Genomic DNA, 14,780 nt, shown 5'->3' on the forward strand with positions numbered 1-14,780 from the left:
GCGATATATCGCAGCACGTAGATACGGAAAACACGAGACGATGCACGGTCGCCTCGGGCATACTGGCCCAGGCGATATATCGCCTACAGGGGGCGATATATCGCCTCCTTCAGCATAAATTCAAATACTTTTGAATTCATTTCCTTTCAGCCATTCAAACTCCTTCAATAGTCCAGCATCTTTTGAACGAGTCTTCAGCCTCTGCTGAACGATTATTCAAATGATTTTCACCTAAAAAGCCATTATTTTTATTCAAGTAAAATCAAGATATTTTCATTCCCAAACTCTATAAATAGGACCTAGTATCCAGCCATTATTCACCATTTGCTCTAAGTTCAGAAGCTGCTAGTGTTAAGTGAGTGTGAGAGTGTAAACACTTGGTTTGGGAAAAACTATAAGCTTAAACATCATAAGCTTATCAAACACTTTGGGAAGTGAGTTCTATAGTATTTCGGTGGAGGTTAGATTGATCTTGCAAATCTTTGAGGTAAACCCGAAACTTTGTTTCATTTATTTCATGTTATTTCCTTTCTCAAAACCTTCTACTCAGTCCCCTAACCTCATTCTTATTTTGGTTAGGGAATCCAAGTTCTTAAGCATATAAGTCGGTAAGTATGCTTTTTTATGGTTTAGTCTTTCCATCTCTTTCATTTCATCTCCTTTCTTCAGACTCACTCTTTCTTATGGTTTTAGGAGTGTTCCAAAAAGTCCCAACTCAGTCCATTATATCCCGGTAACTTTGGTAAGGAAAATAGGCTAGAATCAATATGTTATGTGCTTATGTTATCTATATGTTTTATGTTATTAAATGTTTTATGATATGTATGTATGTTTGTAGGCTTGGGCATATGACCCATATGGCTAACAAGACCCCAAATGGGTTATGGGCATATGACCTACTTAGCTAGTAGGACCCCACTAACTCCATGGGCATATGCTTGTTTAGTCTATGGGACCCCAAGAATAATGGCCATTATAATAAGTGTATGTTATATGTATTATGTTAAGTCTTTATGTTTTCTTATGAAATTATGTATATGACTTTGTGTTAGATTTTCCTTGCTGGGCATTAGGCTCACTCCTTTCTGTTTATGTGCAGGAAAATAAGCTTAGAGGCGGTAAGATTCGTGACGCTTGGAGGATGTGTATCGATGGTGAATGGAGTCAAGGGGCCGAGCGTTATTCGATTCGAGGATGTAGTTTCGGTTTTATGTCTTTTTACATGTATTTTCTGCACTAATTATGTAATGTCTTATTATTTTGAAATTATGTTTTTGTTTTAAAGACAATGGGATCCCATATCCGTTTTGGTATTTACTTTGTAAAGTAACTCTTATTTTTTATAAGTTACTTAATAAAATTATGGTATTTTCGCAAATGTAAATTCTTTTAAGGATTTTATGTATAGTTTCGTTAATGGTCCAATTAGTCTAGAGTAGTGGGTCATTACAATTTTGCAAGGATTTTGTTCAACGTTCCAGATTAATTCCTTTTTCCCACCTATATATACAAGACCCCACTCTTCATCTTCTTCTTCATTTTCGTTCACCATAAGCAAGAAAAGAAGAAAAAAGAAAATCAGAGACCTTCCTAAAAGGCTTCTGTCCAGCGCATGTTTTCTCGGCCAAAGAAATCCTGGTCTGTTCGAGTCAGTGAGTTCTTATTTGCTACCTCTTCTTCAATCGACAATCTCTCTGTCGTCGCCATTATTATGTAAGTAAGCAATCTTTGTTTCTCATTTTGTCAGTTTTTATTCAAACTGTTCTTGCTGTGTATATGTATATACTAGTTTACATCCTTAGCATAATACGATAGGAGGTTTTCATCCGATAAACTCTTATGATTTTTAGACTTCCATACTGGATTTACATCATTGGCTTATACCCAGTTTTCATATTTGAGTGAGGTTCCAATTTTCTGGGTTTCGAAAATTTTTTAGGCGACGTTTCTTGTACACTAAGTTTTTGAGTAAAAAACATGGGCCTTGATAAATGCACGAAACCCAAGGTTGCCTTTCCTGATTAACCGCCACTTTCTTTTCCCTTGACTTTCGGGATTTTCAAAAAATTATCCACGCTCCTTTCTTTTTTCGTGGAACGCACGCCCTGACTCTTCAATAAGGGTCTTGATATTTAGCTTGTTTCGCTCCTGAACCCCGAGCTCGTAAGTTCGAGCTCGGAACTCTTGCATGCATGGCCCTCACCATTTTTTCTTTCTCGCTAGATGTCACAGAATCTGGAAAGACGGTGGGGGTCATTGCTGGCAATCCCTTACGAGCCAAAATCTCCGAGCCCAGAATCGCTATTCGCCCGGAATCAACGTCGGATAAGAGAATACGAGCTTGCGCGCGAGCAAGAGGTCATTCGAGCTCACTACCGCCGTCAGATAGACGAAGTCATAGAGGGGAAGAGGAGAGTTCTTCGGGAGGCCATCTATCCGGAATCCAATTCAGGTCCTAGGTCGATTCCTCTCGATCCTGCTTTAAAGGTTACTATCGCATACCACCCCGGAGAGCTCAAATTTTCACTAATGGGGGAACCTTCCTCCTCGCAGCCGGGGAGAGAAATGTTTGAGGCCGAGCACTACTGGAGCTCGGTTACCACAACTAGCCAGATAAGTGACATCCTGGCTTTCCACAGCCTTAGCCTGTCATGCTCCTTGAAGTGTCGACCTCCGGCCAACCATGAATGAAGCTGCTTCGCCCCTGGGGGCCGCGACGCCAGTGTGAAATACGCGGCCTGGAGCCAGGAACATATGAGGGCAGGAGCTCTGTTGCCCTTGAAGTCTTTTTTCAAGGACTTCACGGACTTCGTTGGGTTGGCCCCATTCCAACCCAACACCAACTCTTACAGGGTACTGTCTGCCCTGCGGTCCTTATACCACGAGATGGGGTGGCAAGGGCCTTCGCCTCAAGAGATCTTGTATCTCTTTTGTCTGAAAAGTAACCCCTCCCGAGCTCGGGGAGGGGATGGCTTTTATTACCTTTCGAGCTATCCCAAGGAGAAGAAGGTCTTTGATTCCCAATCATCCGCCCGATTTCAAAAGGGCCTTCTTCTGGACAGATGGTCTGTCCCCGTCTCGACACTATTCGTTCAGGCGGATTCGTAAGTATTCTTGTTATCTTTATTTCTGTGCTCGTGACTTTAGCTCTTAGACCCGTACTTAGCAGAAATATGTTGTCTTTCAGCCAATTTTCAGCGTCCCACTCCCGACGATACAATGAAGGAGCACAGAGAGACCCTGCTCCAACTCCCACATGGTAGGAGGTCCCTCTTATACCTTCTACACGAGGATAAGGTCCGAAAGTATGGACTTTTGGGGGAGGGCCAGTCCACCTTTGACTGGTCCAATATAAAATATGAAAACTGGGAACAGGTGCCAAAGCCCACAGGCGCCCTTTCTTCGAGGAGAGAAACGAGGCCGCCACTTCCAATTCTCCCAAGGAGCCCGCTGTCTGGGAATGAGGCTAATGATGAAGCCTCGAGCTCGGATTCGGATGAAGGTAAAGTCCTTCCTACCTCGAGAATGTGGTCCCCGACCTTACTAAAACACAGGCCCAATAGGTTAGTCTCGTGCCCACAGGATAGATACCACTTCTACATATGGAGTTGGGTAGATGACTGTGTCCATAGGTTTGATAGTGGGCTCGAGAAATACGACACCATGTACACCATGGACGAGATGTGGAATGGGATAGCCGTTCAGTATGGGACCAACGATTATGGGGACCTCTCGAGGTTATCACCCACATATAGGGAAGGCACTCCCCCCGCCTCCTCTGAAGACGGGGGAATTTCATGGCCCCCAAGTTCGAGCTCGGGGGAGAGTTCCAGTTAGGTTTTTTCTTTACCTGGTTTCCCTCTCTTTGCAAACTTATTATCATTGTCTAACTTATTGGAACTGCGCAGGTGCCATGAATCCTGACCTCGACGCTGTGCTCTTTAGCGATGGGGGAGCTGGCGCCCAGAAGAGAAAACGTCCGAGAATACCACGGAGGTCCGACCGACCATCCAAGGTACCCAGACGCCATGAGACGACCCCCACGGCCCAGACTACTGTGAGCACAGCCAAGCAACCGACTGTCCAGGTTGATGCGTCTGGCTCGACCGCGCCTATCTCGCTACCTCTGACCGAAACTCAAATAACAGTTGTTTGGCCCCCGAAGAAACCTTCTACCTCCAAGGTTCAGCTGCCGACGGCCCGAACTCATATTGAGGAGTTCGTGCTCGATGGCGCCACTAGGACAGAAGGGGTTGTGCTCAGCTCGGATGTCCTTTCTCGAGTGGGTCAGAGCTTTTCTGGCTTCGGCGCCGACCACTGGGACCTCGTGCGCAAGGCCTCGGACTGCAATACTCTTTATGATAAGAGTATCGAACTCACTGCCGTGGTAGCCTTCGCAACTCTATTTTAAATATTTGTGCCTCAGTTCGCAATTCTGATTTGTTCTTTGTGTTTCAGGCCCTTGTCGTTTCAGCACAGCTCAACTATAAGCTAACCAACGAGGTGCAAACGAGCATGTCTCTGGCCCAGAAGTCGAAGGATCTCGAGCTCAAGATGGCTGATGAGCTCAAAGACTCGAAGTCTGAACTTGAAAAAATGAAGACCCGTCTCAAGGAGCTGGAGAAGTCGAATGTCGAGCTTGAGCAGGCGGAGATTTGTCTCGAGAAGGCCAATGCCAAGCTCGAAGAGGAGAAATTTACCACCTTCAACTTCATGGAGAGCGAGAAGGCCCGCCTCCTGGACGAGTATAAGGAGAAGAAGGAGAAAGCGGTCGACCAAGCCATGTACAAACTTTGGGCCGATAATGCCGACCTCGATACCAGCTTCCTAGGCCCTCTCGAGGCCACATATGTTGAGCAGTGGAATGCCCGTCTTGAGGCAAGTGAAGCTGCTCGAGAGGTGGCTCAGAAGGATAGTCATGCTATTCGTCCTGGGGGGTCCGGTGCTACTGATGTTGAGAAGGCCAAGGAGACTCCTCTTCCTTAAATCTGATCTCGGGGAAATCATTTATTGGGGCTGCGTCCCCCTATTTTTGTAACTATCTTAATTTATGCCCATGGGGCTGATACAATTTCTTTAAATATTACTTACATGTGCTTTACATTTCTTGGCTCGAAATATTTTGCCCATTTTTTATGGATGAATTATTTATGTTTATTTATTCATACAAACATATCGTGGATTTAGGTTCGAAGCTCAATGCATTCATGCATAGTTTGTTCAAATTATCCGCTTCCGACCTTGTTATTTTTCAAAGTCGGGTATTACTTTAACCATGAACCCAAAAGTACTTATATGGTATGTAATGTGAATGATTTGGTTATATCTTTTTTTGTTTAGTCACTTTTACTCATCCTCAGTTTTTGTTCCGAGGTTAAGAGTTCGAAACTATTTTTCTTTAAGATATTCCAGCCTCGATCTCGACTTGTTTCGCGATAGGTTTAGGTTCCTACTTATCATCGATTAATTTTTTGGCTGGTTTGTTCCAAACCTGTTAAGTTTACACATCTGGTTAACTCCAAACGTTTTAGGTTTTTGGTAGTTCGGTTATGTCCGAACTATCTAAGCTCGCATACTTGGTTATCTCCAAATACTTTATGTTTTTGATAATTCGGTTATGTCCGAACTATCTCAGCTCGTGATACTTGATTATATCCAAATACTTTATATATTTTTGATAATTTGGTTATGTCCGAACTATCTAGGCTCGCGTATTTGGTTATATTCAAATACTTTATATATATATATATATTTTGTATATGTTATTTTATTTTTTAAGCTAATGGTATATGTACCAATGATGCCCCCTTAATATCCTATGAGTGTGACCATAGGTTATTAAATTAAGAGAGATTGCAAAAATGAAAAGAAATAACATATTTGAACGAAATGGAACTTTTATTTGATGACATTCAAAAACAAATAAGCTAATACAAATAGAAACTCATGGTTATAGGCAACACTTTTCCTATACTACTGATAGTAAGGTCTAAGGTGTTCGCCATTCCATGCTCGTGGTACTAGGCTCCCGTCCAATCTTGCAAGTTTGTACACACCAGGTCGGATGACTGACTCTATCTGGTATGGTCCTTCCCAGTTCGGCCCGAGCACTCCAGCTGCCGGATCTCGAGTAGCCAAGAATACGCGTCTTAACACCAGATCTCCCATTCCGAATTTTTGATCTCGAACCCTCTTGTTGAAATATCTGGTAGTTCGTTGCTGGTAGGCAGCATTTCTCAGCTAGGCCTCTTCTCTTTTTTCTTCGATCAAGTCTAGGGTTTCCTCGAGCTGAGTATGGTTTGAACTTTGGTCGTAGGTTTGAGTTCGGATCGTTGGGATTTCGACTTCTATGGGCAACATTGCCTCACAACCGTATGCTAGAGAGAATGGGGTATGTCCTGTCGAGGTTTGAGCCGTTGTCCTGTACCCCCAAGGGACTTAGGGCAATTCTTCAGGCCACCGTCCCTTCGCTTCCTCCAACTTTTTCTTTAGTGAACTCTTGAGAGTTTTGTTCACAGCTTCGACCTGGCCATTTGCTTGAGGGTGGGCCACTGATGAGAAACTCTTTATTATACCGTTCTTCTCACAAAAATTGGTGAATAGGTCGCAATCGAACTGAGTTCCGTTGTCGGATACGATCTTCCTCGGTACTCCATATCGGCACACGATGCTCTTTACAACGAAATCAAGGATTTTCTTTGAAGTTATAGTTGCCAATGGTTCAGCCTCCGTCCATTTTGTGAAGTAATCCACGGCGACTACAGCATATTTTACTCCTCCTTTGCCAGTCGGGAGAGAGCCTATGAGGTAGATGCCCCATACTCCAAAAGGCCATGGGGATGTCAACATGGTCAGCTTGGATGGTGGAGCTCGGGGTATCGTGGCAAATCTCTGGCATTTGTCGCATTTCTTCACATACGCGAAAGAATCCGCTTTAATGGTTGGCCAGAAATATCCCTGGCGTATGATCTTCTTGGACAGGCTGTGTCCCCCAGTGTGATCTCCGCAGAACCCTTCATGAATTTCTTCGATGATTTTCTTAGCCTCGGGAGGGGTTACACACTTGAGTAACGGCATGGAATATCCCCTTCGGTACAGCCTTCCATCCAAAATTGTGTAACGGGGAAGTTGGTACATCAACTTTCGAGCTTGGTTCCGATCTTTTGGAAGAACTCCGTTTTCAAGATAATCAACTATCGGGGTCATCCAAGTCGGCTCTGTTTCGATCATACACACATCATCCTCTTCTGGCTCGCTTATGCTAGGTGCTGATAAATGTTCTATGGGTACAACATTCAGCTCTTCATTTTCGGTGGATGTGGTGAGTCGAGCTAAGGCATCTGCATTTGAGTTCCGTTCTCGGGGGACTTGTTCGATTGCATAAAACTCAAAATACTCTAATGCAGATTTTGCCTTCTCCAGATAAGCTGCCATTCTTGTGCCTCGAGCCTGATATTCTCCCAATATTTGATTAACCACGAGTTGGGAGTCACTGTAGCAATGTATAGCTTTAGCCTTGAGCTCCTTTGCTATTCGTAGTCCCGCGAGTAGAGCCTCGTACTCGGCCTCATTATTCGATGCTTTAAAGCCAAATCTTAAAGCGGAGTGAAATTTACTCCCTGCGGGGGTGATCAGAATAACCCCTGCCCCTGCTCCGTTTTCATTTGACGAGCCGTCGACGTAAAGTTTCCATAGCTCGTGGGCCGTGGTTATTACCTCGTCGTCGGCTATTCCAGTACATTCCACTATAAAGTCCGCCAGTGCCTGTGCCTTAATGGTCGTCCTCGGGTGGTAGGTGATCTCGAACTGTCTGAGCTCAACAGCCCATTTAAGAAGTCGACCGGAAGCCTCTGGTTTGGATAGGACTTGCCTAAGTGGCTGATCAGTCAGTACATGAATGGGATGTGCCTGAAAGTAAGGGCGGAGTTTACGGGATGAATGAACTAAACTGAGCGCGAGTTTCTCCATCAGTGGATACCTTGACTCTGCCCCCAGTAATCTTTTACTGATGTAGTAAACGGGTCTCTGCACCCTCTCTTCTTCTCGAATGAGCACTGCGCTTATCGCGTGTTCGGTGGTTGAGAGGTATAGGTACAATACTTCTCCCGTTTCAGGTTTTGATAGGATGGGCGGTTCCGCTAGGTGCTTTTTCAGCTCCTGAAAGGCCAGCTCGCATTCCTTTGTCCATTCAAATTTCTTACCTCCTCTTAGTAAGATGAAAAATGGAAGACCACGATCCGTAGATTTCGAGATGAATCTGCTTAGGGCCGCCATCCTGCCAGTCAGACTTTGGGAATCCTTGTGCCTTCGAGGTGAGGACATGTCGATCAGGGCCTTGATCTTGTCGGGATTAGCCTCGATTCCACGGGAGTTCACAATAAAGCCCAGAAATTTTCCTGAAGATACCCCAAAAGTGCACTTCTGAGGATTTAGCTTCATGTTATACTTCCTGAGCACACCGAAGCACTCTTCGAGGTCATCAACATGGTTCTTGTTGAGTTGAGACTTTACAAGCATGTCATCAACATAAACCTCCATGTTGTTCCCAATTTGTTCCGAAAACATCATGTTTACGAGCCGCTGGTATGTGGCTCCAGCATTCTTGAGCCCGAATGGCATGACATTATAACAATATAGCCCTTTATCCGTGATGAAGCTCATATGTTCTTGGTCTGGGGCGTGCATGAGAATCTGGTTATATCCAGAATAGGCATCCATGAACGACATCAGGCCATGCCCCGCTGTGGCATCCACGAGCTGGTCAATCCTTGGTAACGGAAAACAGTCTTTTGGGCAAGCTTTGTTGAGATCTGAGTAGTCAATACAGGTTCTCCACGTCCCATTGGGCTTTGGGACCAACACCGGATTGGCTACCCAGTCAGGGTAAAAGGCGTCCCTAATGAAATGGTTTTCCTTTAACCTGTCAACCTCCTCCTTCCGTGCTTTCTTTCTGTTTTCATCCAGCTACCTTTGCTTTTGTTGCTTTGGGGGAAAACTTTTGTCTATGTTTAGAGCATGGCTTGCTACATTCGGGCTTATTCCCACCATGTCGGAATGCGACCATGCGAAGACATCCTGGTTTTTCTTCAGAAAGCAAATTAATTGCTATTTTGTCTTATCTGGGAGGTGTTTCCCGACCTTCACATTTCTCAAGGGTTCAGCTTCCTCGAGCTGAATTTCTTCGAGCTCCTCTAGAGGTTCGAGGTCAACTTTCTCCTCAATCCTCGAATCAATCTCCTCGTCGATTTCTAAGACCGTTCCATCTTTATTTTGTATGATAACGAGTGCCTGAGCGCTCGTTTGCTTCTTTCCCCTCAAAGAGATGCTATAGCACTCTCTCCCTGCCAGTTGGTCCCCTTTTAATGTCCCGACTCCGCTAGGGGTCGGGAACTTAAGGGCCAGATGCCTTACTGATGAAACTGCCCCCAGACCGACCAGGGCGGGTCTCCCGAGCAGCACATTGTAGGCAGATGGCAAGTCTACCACCACGAACTCCATTATCTTGGTCACCGAGACTGGATAGTCTCCCAAGGTCATGGGGAGCTCAATGGATCCCATGCAGGCAGTTCCTTCTCCTGAAAAGCCGTACAAAGTAGTTGCACATGCCTTCAGGTCGCGAAGGGAGAGTCCCATTTTCTCGAGGGTCGCTTTGTAAAGAATGTTGACTGAGCTCCCATTATCTATAAGAACTCAGTGGACTCTTTTATTAGCGAGCTGAAGAGTAATAACCAGCGGATCATGATGTGGGAACTGAACATGGGAGGCGTCCTCCTCAGTGAAGGTTATGGGTTATGATTCAATCCTCTGGCTTTTAGGTGCCCTAGGTTTGGGTTCATAAGGAGACCCGTCCCCTGTCTTAAGCTCGTTAACATATCTCTTTTGGGCATTCCTGCCCACTCCTGCGAGATGAGGCCCTCCCGAGATGGTTATTACGTCCTCTCCATCTATCGGGGGGGGGGGGGGGGGGGGCTGCCCTCTTCTTGAGATCGGGAGTTATTATTTTGTGTCGTCGGAGGCGCGGCTACTCTCTGGCTGGCGGCCGTCTGACCAGTATTCTGGTTTTTGACATACTGCCGGAAGTAACCTCTCGAGATCAACCCTTCGATATCGTCCTTCAGTTGTCGACATTCATCAGTTGTGTGCCCGGTGTCTCTGTGGAACCGGCAATACTTACTGGAATCCCTCTTGGATTTTTGATTTCTCATTGGGTCCGGACGCCTGAAGGGGACCTGGTTTTCATTAGCCAGGTATATGTTTTCCCGAGACTCGTTGAGCTCGGTGTGCACTTTATACACGGAGAAATACCTCTCTCCTTTCTTTTTCTTTCCTCCCTCAGCTTCGGGATTACTTCCTTCGTTCTTTTTCCTCCTGGATGGGTTCTCCGAGGCAGGCTTTGGTGTCGCTGGGTCCGCCGAGGTTGAGGCAGAGTTGATGTTTATCGTTGTAGTTTCGGACTGGGAGGTCGCTTTGAGCGTCGACCTCGCTTCCTCCACATTGACAAACCTCTGTGCTCGTCTGTTAAACTCGGTTATTGACCTTACCGGTTTCCCTTGCATGTCGTCCCAAAGGGCACTTCCTGGTAATACACTAGCTCGGATTGCCATTAGGTGTCCACTGTCATCCACATCCCGAGCTCGGGCTACTTCCAGATTGAATCTTGTTAAGTAACTCTTCAATGTTTCACCCGGTTGCTGCCGGACGTTAGTTAAGGTGGATGCTTCTGGTCTGACCCCTACCATTGCTCTGAACTGCTTCTTAAAGTCTTTAGACAACTGCTCCCATGAAGTTATTGAGTGTCTCTTGTACTTTTCAAACCAACTTTTGGCGGGTCCTGCCAATGATGTTGGAAACAACATGCACCTGAGCTCATAACCCACGTTACGTGAGGAATCCGAAACCCTTGAGGAAATTGAGTGTCAGAAATATGGGGAGCAAACGGTTCGAGCTCCTCATCAGAGTCCTCATATCGACTCACTCCTCGTTCATTAATGGCCACCTATTAATGATGCATGTTCTAAGATGAAGTTTACGTTGGAGAGACATGTAGTCGACACAGCATGGTGTAGAACATTTCTGCCTTCATTGTCAACTTGTTCGTAGCTATCTGGACAACTTGCCAGAATTTCCTTCATTATCTTATCACCATAACACTCATTGTAAGCTGCAATGTGAAGCGCTGTCATGCCTTTCTTATTTTTGATGTATGCACTACTTTCATTATTTTCTAGCAACATTTTTGTAATCTCCACCACATTTGATGAGTCAAAGCAAGCAACATAGTGCAGTGGAATAAAACCATCATCATCTGCTTGTTTTGTCAGATAATCTACTTTGTCCAAAAGCATTTTTGTTATTCCTGAAGAATTTAAGTAAATTATCTACAACATTATTCACAACAACAACAATTATAATAATGATGAAATAGAGAAATAGAGTCTATTTATTGGTAGAAGATGGATGTTATACTTTCATGATTATCAATGTATTTATAATATTATTATATTATTTAATTATATGAATATATATTTATAGAAGTTAGAGTAAATAATAATAAAAAAATAATATGAATTTTAAAAAAATATATAAATAATAAAATTAGGATTATGTATTAAATATTATTGTAATAATGATATTTTATAATATTTTTATTATATTAATATAATTATTAAATATCTATAGTATATTGTATTTTTTAATTAGTTTTAAAAGTATATGCCATTAAATATATGTAAGATTTTGTTAAAGTTGACAAAGAAAAAAATCGGTAAAGCAAGAATAAGATAAAAATATAGTTTTTATATACATAAAGATATAAAGATACACACATAATCAAAATTCATTTTAAGTGTACCCTAAAGAGATAACAAATTAGAAAGAAAAAAAAAGTAGTTAATTATTACCTATATTTGTAGAAGCTGCATGCAGTGCAGTTCTGCCATTAGGGCCACTGGTAGCTGGTGATGAACAATTATTTAGTATTTCCTTAACCAAATCTTGGTGTCGGCACTGGACGGCTATGTAGAGTGGAGTCTCGCCTGCTTTATTAGTCGAATACGAGAAATGAGGGTCTTGTCTTGTCAATATCTGCACAACCTCAAGATGCCCGAACCGCGCAGCCTCGTGCAACGCAGTGTCCTCTTCCTCATTCTTCATCCTTATCATCGTTTGGACACTAGAGATGTCCTCTTCAAGGTCCTGTGGTTGGGATAATTTTGCACGTTCAATTAGAAAATCAACAATGTGGTGATGGCCATACCTTGCTGCCATGAGTAAGGGAGTCTCTTCTCTTGCATTAGTTTGCATCAACAGTGCTGGACACAAGTCCAGGATCCCTTCCACGAAGGTTGTTTGATTAGTGGCTCTTGAAGTAGTGATGATATGGACATGGAGCACTGTATTTCTGTCTGGGGTCAATAATAGTTGGAGTTCACTGACCTTTTCCCTAAAGACTTCAGTTTCACCATCAGTTGCAGCTTGGAATAGCTTGCGATCCATGCAAATGCGCTCACTATGGATGTTTGTTTTCTGAGAATCACTAGTTGTCAAAGGGCTCATGAGAAGCAACAGAAGAAGAAGCCATTGCATATTAAATTTATATGTTATTGTAATAATGTTCATTGCATGCATACATATAATGCCACGACCCAAGCCCTATGCCATGAAAGATTTGTAATATCCATAACTTGGCTGGTCAAAAGTCAAACTTTGACCCTTGTTGTAAAATAGTCTTTATAAACGATCATTTAGTTTATATTAAATAGTATTATAATTATAAATCCAAATAATGAAATAGCTTCTATAACTATATATAAAAATATTAATGTTAAAAGCGTGATCATTTATCATTATACATAGAACAATAATATCCCCACAGTTATGTAGTCACAAAATAATTAAATTTAATAAGTCATAAACACCTAAAATAATACTTAGCATCCACCATTCCTTATTCCTAACAATTACATAACTAATTCAGATATACCGGTTCCAAATCAAATATACATATATAATGTTCAAAAGATAAAATAATGACACTAAATAGAACTAGGCTAAACACATTTGCTCAATCAATAATTCACCTTATCCTCATTCGCGTCACTAGGCTCCTAGAATGGGAGACACATAGGGGGTGAGCTTATAAAGCCCGGTAGGAAAACAACTAATAATATAGGACCCAAAAGTTTAATAAAACTCTTGCTTAGTTGGCTTTGAAAACAAAACATATATCATGATGTATAAACCAAAATAGAGAGAAACCACAAATAATCATAAGAGCATAGCTACAAGTGCACATCACACCGTCCAATAAATCCCTAGTTCCCGTTACCCACCATAGAAAAACCAACATCTTAAACCGGGTAGTTGGACCTGATAACCACCACAAGGGGGAGGCTTAGAGCACTTCTTGTATATAGATGCTATGTCTTTATACCTACAGGTGAGTGGACACCTGATCTACCTATGATGACACAGAGACTAGGCCGTGAAACAACATGCACAAATCAAGATCACTATGGCTCTCATCAGCATAACCAAATGCAAGTAAACATGAAAAGAAATAAACGCATTCCCTTTATATTTTAGAAAATTGGGCAGCATAAGAGCTGCATTTGAATAAAACCCAAAAATCATAACCTGCATAAATAAGTGAATAAAAATATATTTGACACTCAGTGCCCTCAAAACAGATCAGGAAACATGCAGATTAAGTTTTTAATTTTTCAAACATTTTATAAATATAAAAATTGGAATATGTTTAATGCAATTCAATACGAGTAAAATAAGTCTATTAGTCAAGTTAAGTTCCTACCTCCTTAGAATTTTCAATCCGAGCCAAAAGCGACGCTGCTAAGCTTAACGATGATCCTACAATGTTTTAGTCCAATTTTAATATCACGATTTTCCTACGTGCACCAAACAAGCAAACAATTATCATCATTGTATTCCTTATTCAAAATCATGTCCAACGATATATAATATGACTATATTTTAAATTTCAAGTTCTGGAACCTCACCCAAGCAGTGCACAATAGCAGTTGGTGGAGGTAGTGAGCGGTGTATCGAAAACATCAATGAAGGTAGGCGTGGCATATATCAAAATGACCACATCAGCGAGTAGATCACATTCATGTGAACCATCGTTCCAAAAAGTGTTCAGACTCGCCGGAACGTTGCCGGAAAGTAGCGGAGATACCCAAAATCTCGCCGGAGAAAAACGACGAGTTGACCGGAATGACTTAGTGGGTTTTGTTCCTCTCTCCACGCTGTTTCCAAAGGTACCAACCACTCATCGAGGGGTATTCGGAGTTGGCCGGAAAACACAGTCAAAGTTGACGGACAAAAACTTTGACGGACTATTCCAAATAGTTGACAGCGAGTTAGGCAGCGCCGGTTGGTGGTTGAGGTTGTCGGAGTAAGATGAATTAAATGATTTGCCACGTGTCAAAAATAGTGGTTGCCGGAGGTTGGATCTGTGTGGTGGTAGTGTGTGGCCGTGGAGAGAAGAGAGAAAGAAGATAAGAGAAAGAGAAGAGAGAGAGAGAGAGTAGACGGGGAAAGAGAAAGAAAAAGATAAAAAAAAAATAGAAGAAATAATTATTTGACTCTTTTGACTTAAAGTGGGTCCCACCCGTAAAAATATATTATTTAAATTAAATTTTGTTTTTTTTTAAGTCTGAGTCTTTACATATAAGCTCCTGCATATTAATTATATATTCATTTATTCAAGAATTAAAAAGTCTTTACATTTTTACAGAATATTTTTATGGCGTTAAAAATAA

At 42.6% G+C, this 14,780-nt stretch overlaps 1 protein-coding gene across 1 annotated transcript; it reads right to left on the reverse strand.

The window, feature by feature from the left end:
- Positions 1-10,985: 10,985 nt before the first annotated feature.
- LOC133812376 (uncharacterized) lies at positions 10,986-14,477 on the reverse strand. Its single transcript, XM_062246294.1, has 4 exons — positions 14,016-14,477; positions 13,811-13,904; positions 11,901-12,535; positions 10,986-11,356 (listed from the first exon to the last, which is right to left on the reverse strand). The coding sequence occupies exons 3-4, from the start codon at positions 12,493-12,495 to the stop codon at positions 10,986-10,988; spliced, it is 966 nt and encodes a 321-aa protein (XP_062102278.1). The 5' UTR covers positions 12,496-12,535; positions 13,811-13,904; positions 14,016-14,477.
- Between the last annotated feature and the right edge of the window lie 303 nt (positions 14,478-14,780).

The sequence above is a fragment of the Humulus lupulus genome, unplaced genomic scaffold (genome assembly GCF_963169125.1).
Source record: "Humulus lupulus unplaced genomic scaffold, drHumLupu1.1 SCAFFOLD_60, whole genome shotgun sequence".
Lineage (NCBI taxonomy): Eukaryota > Viridiplantae > Streptophyta > Magnoliopsida > Rosales > Cannabaceae > Humulus > Humulus lupulus.

Bases quoted from the DNA above. Each gene is read 5' to 3' on its own strand.
- LOC133812376 (XM_062246294.1), bottom strand. From the start codon at position 12,495: ATGGATCGCAAGCTATTCCAAGCTGCAACTGATGGTGAAACTGAAGTC. The intron at 11,357-11,900 runs GTAATAATTAAC...TAAATTCTTCAG, and splicing joins TGCAGCTTCTACAAATATAG to GAATAACAAAAATGCTTTTG.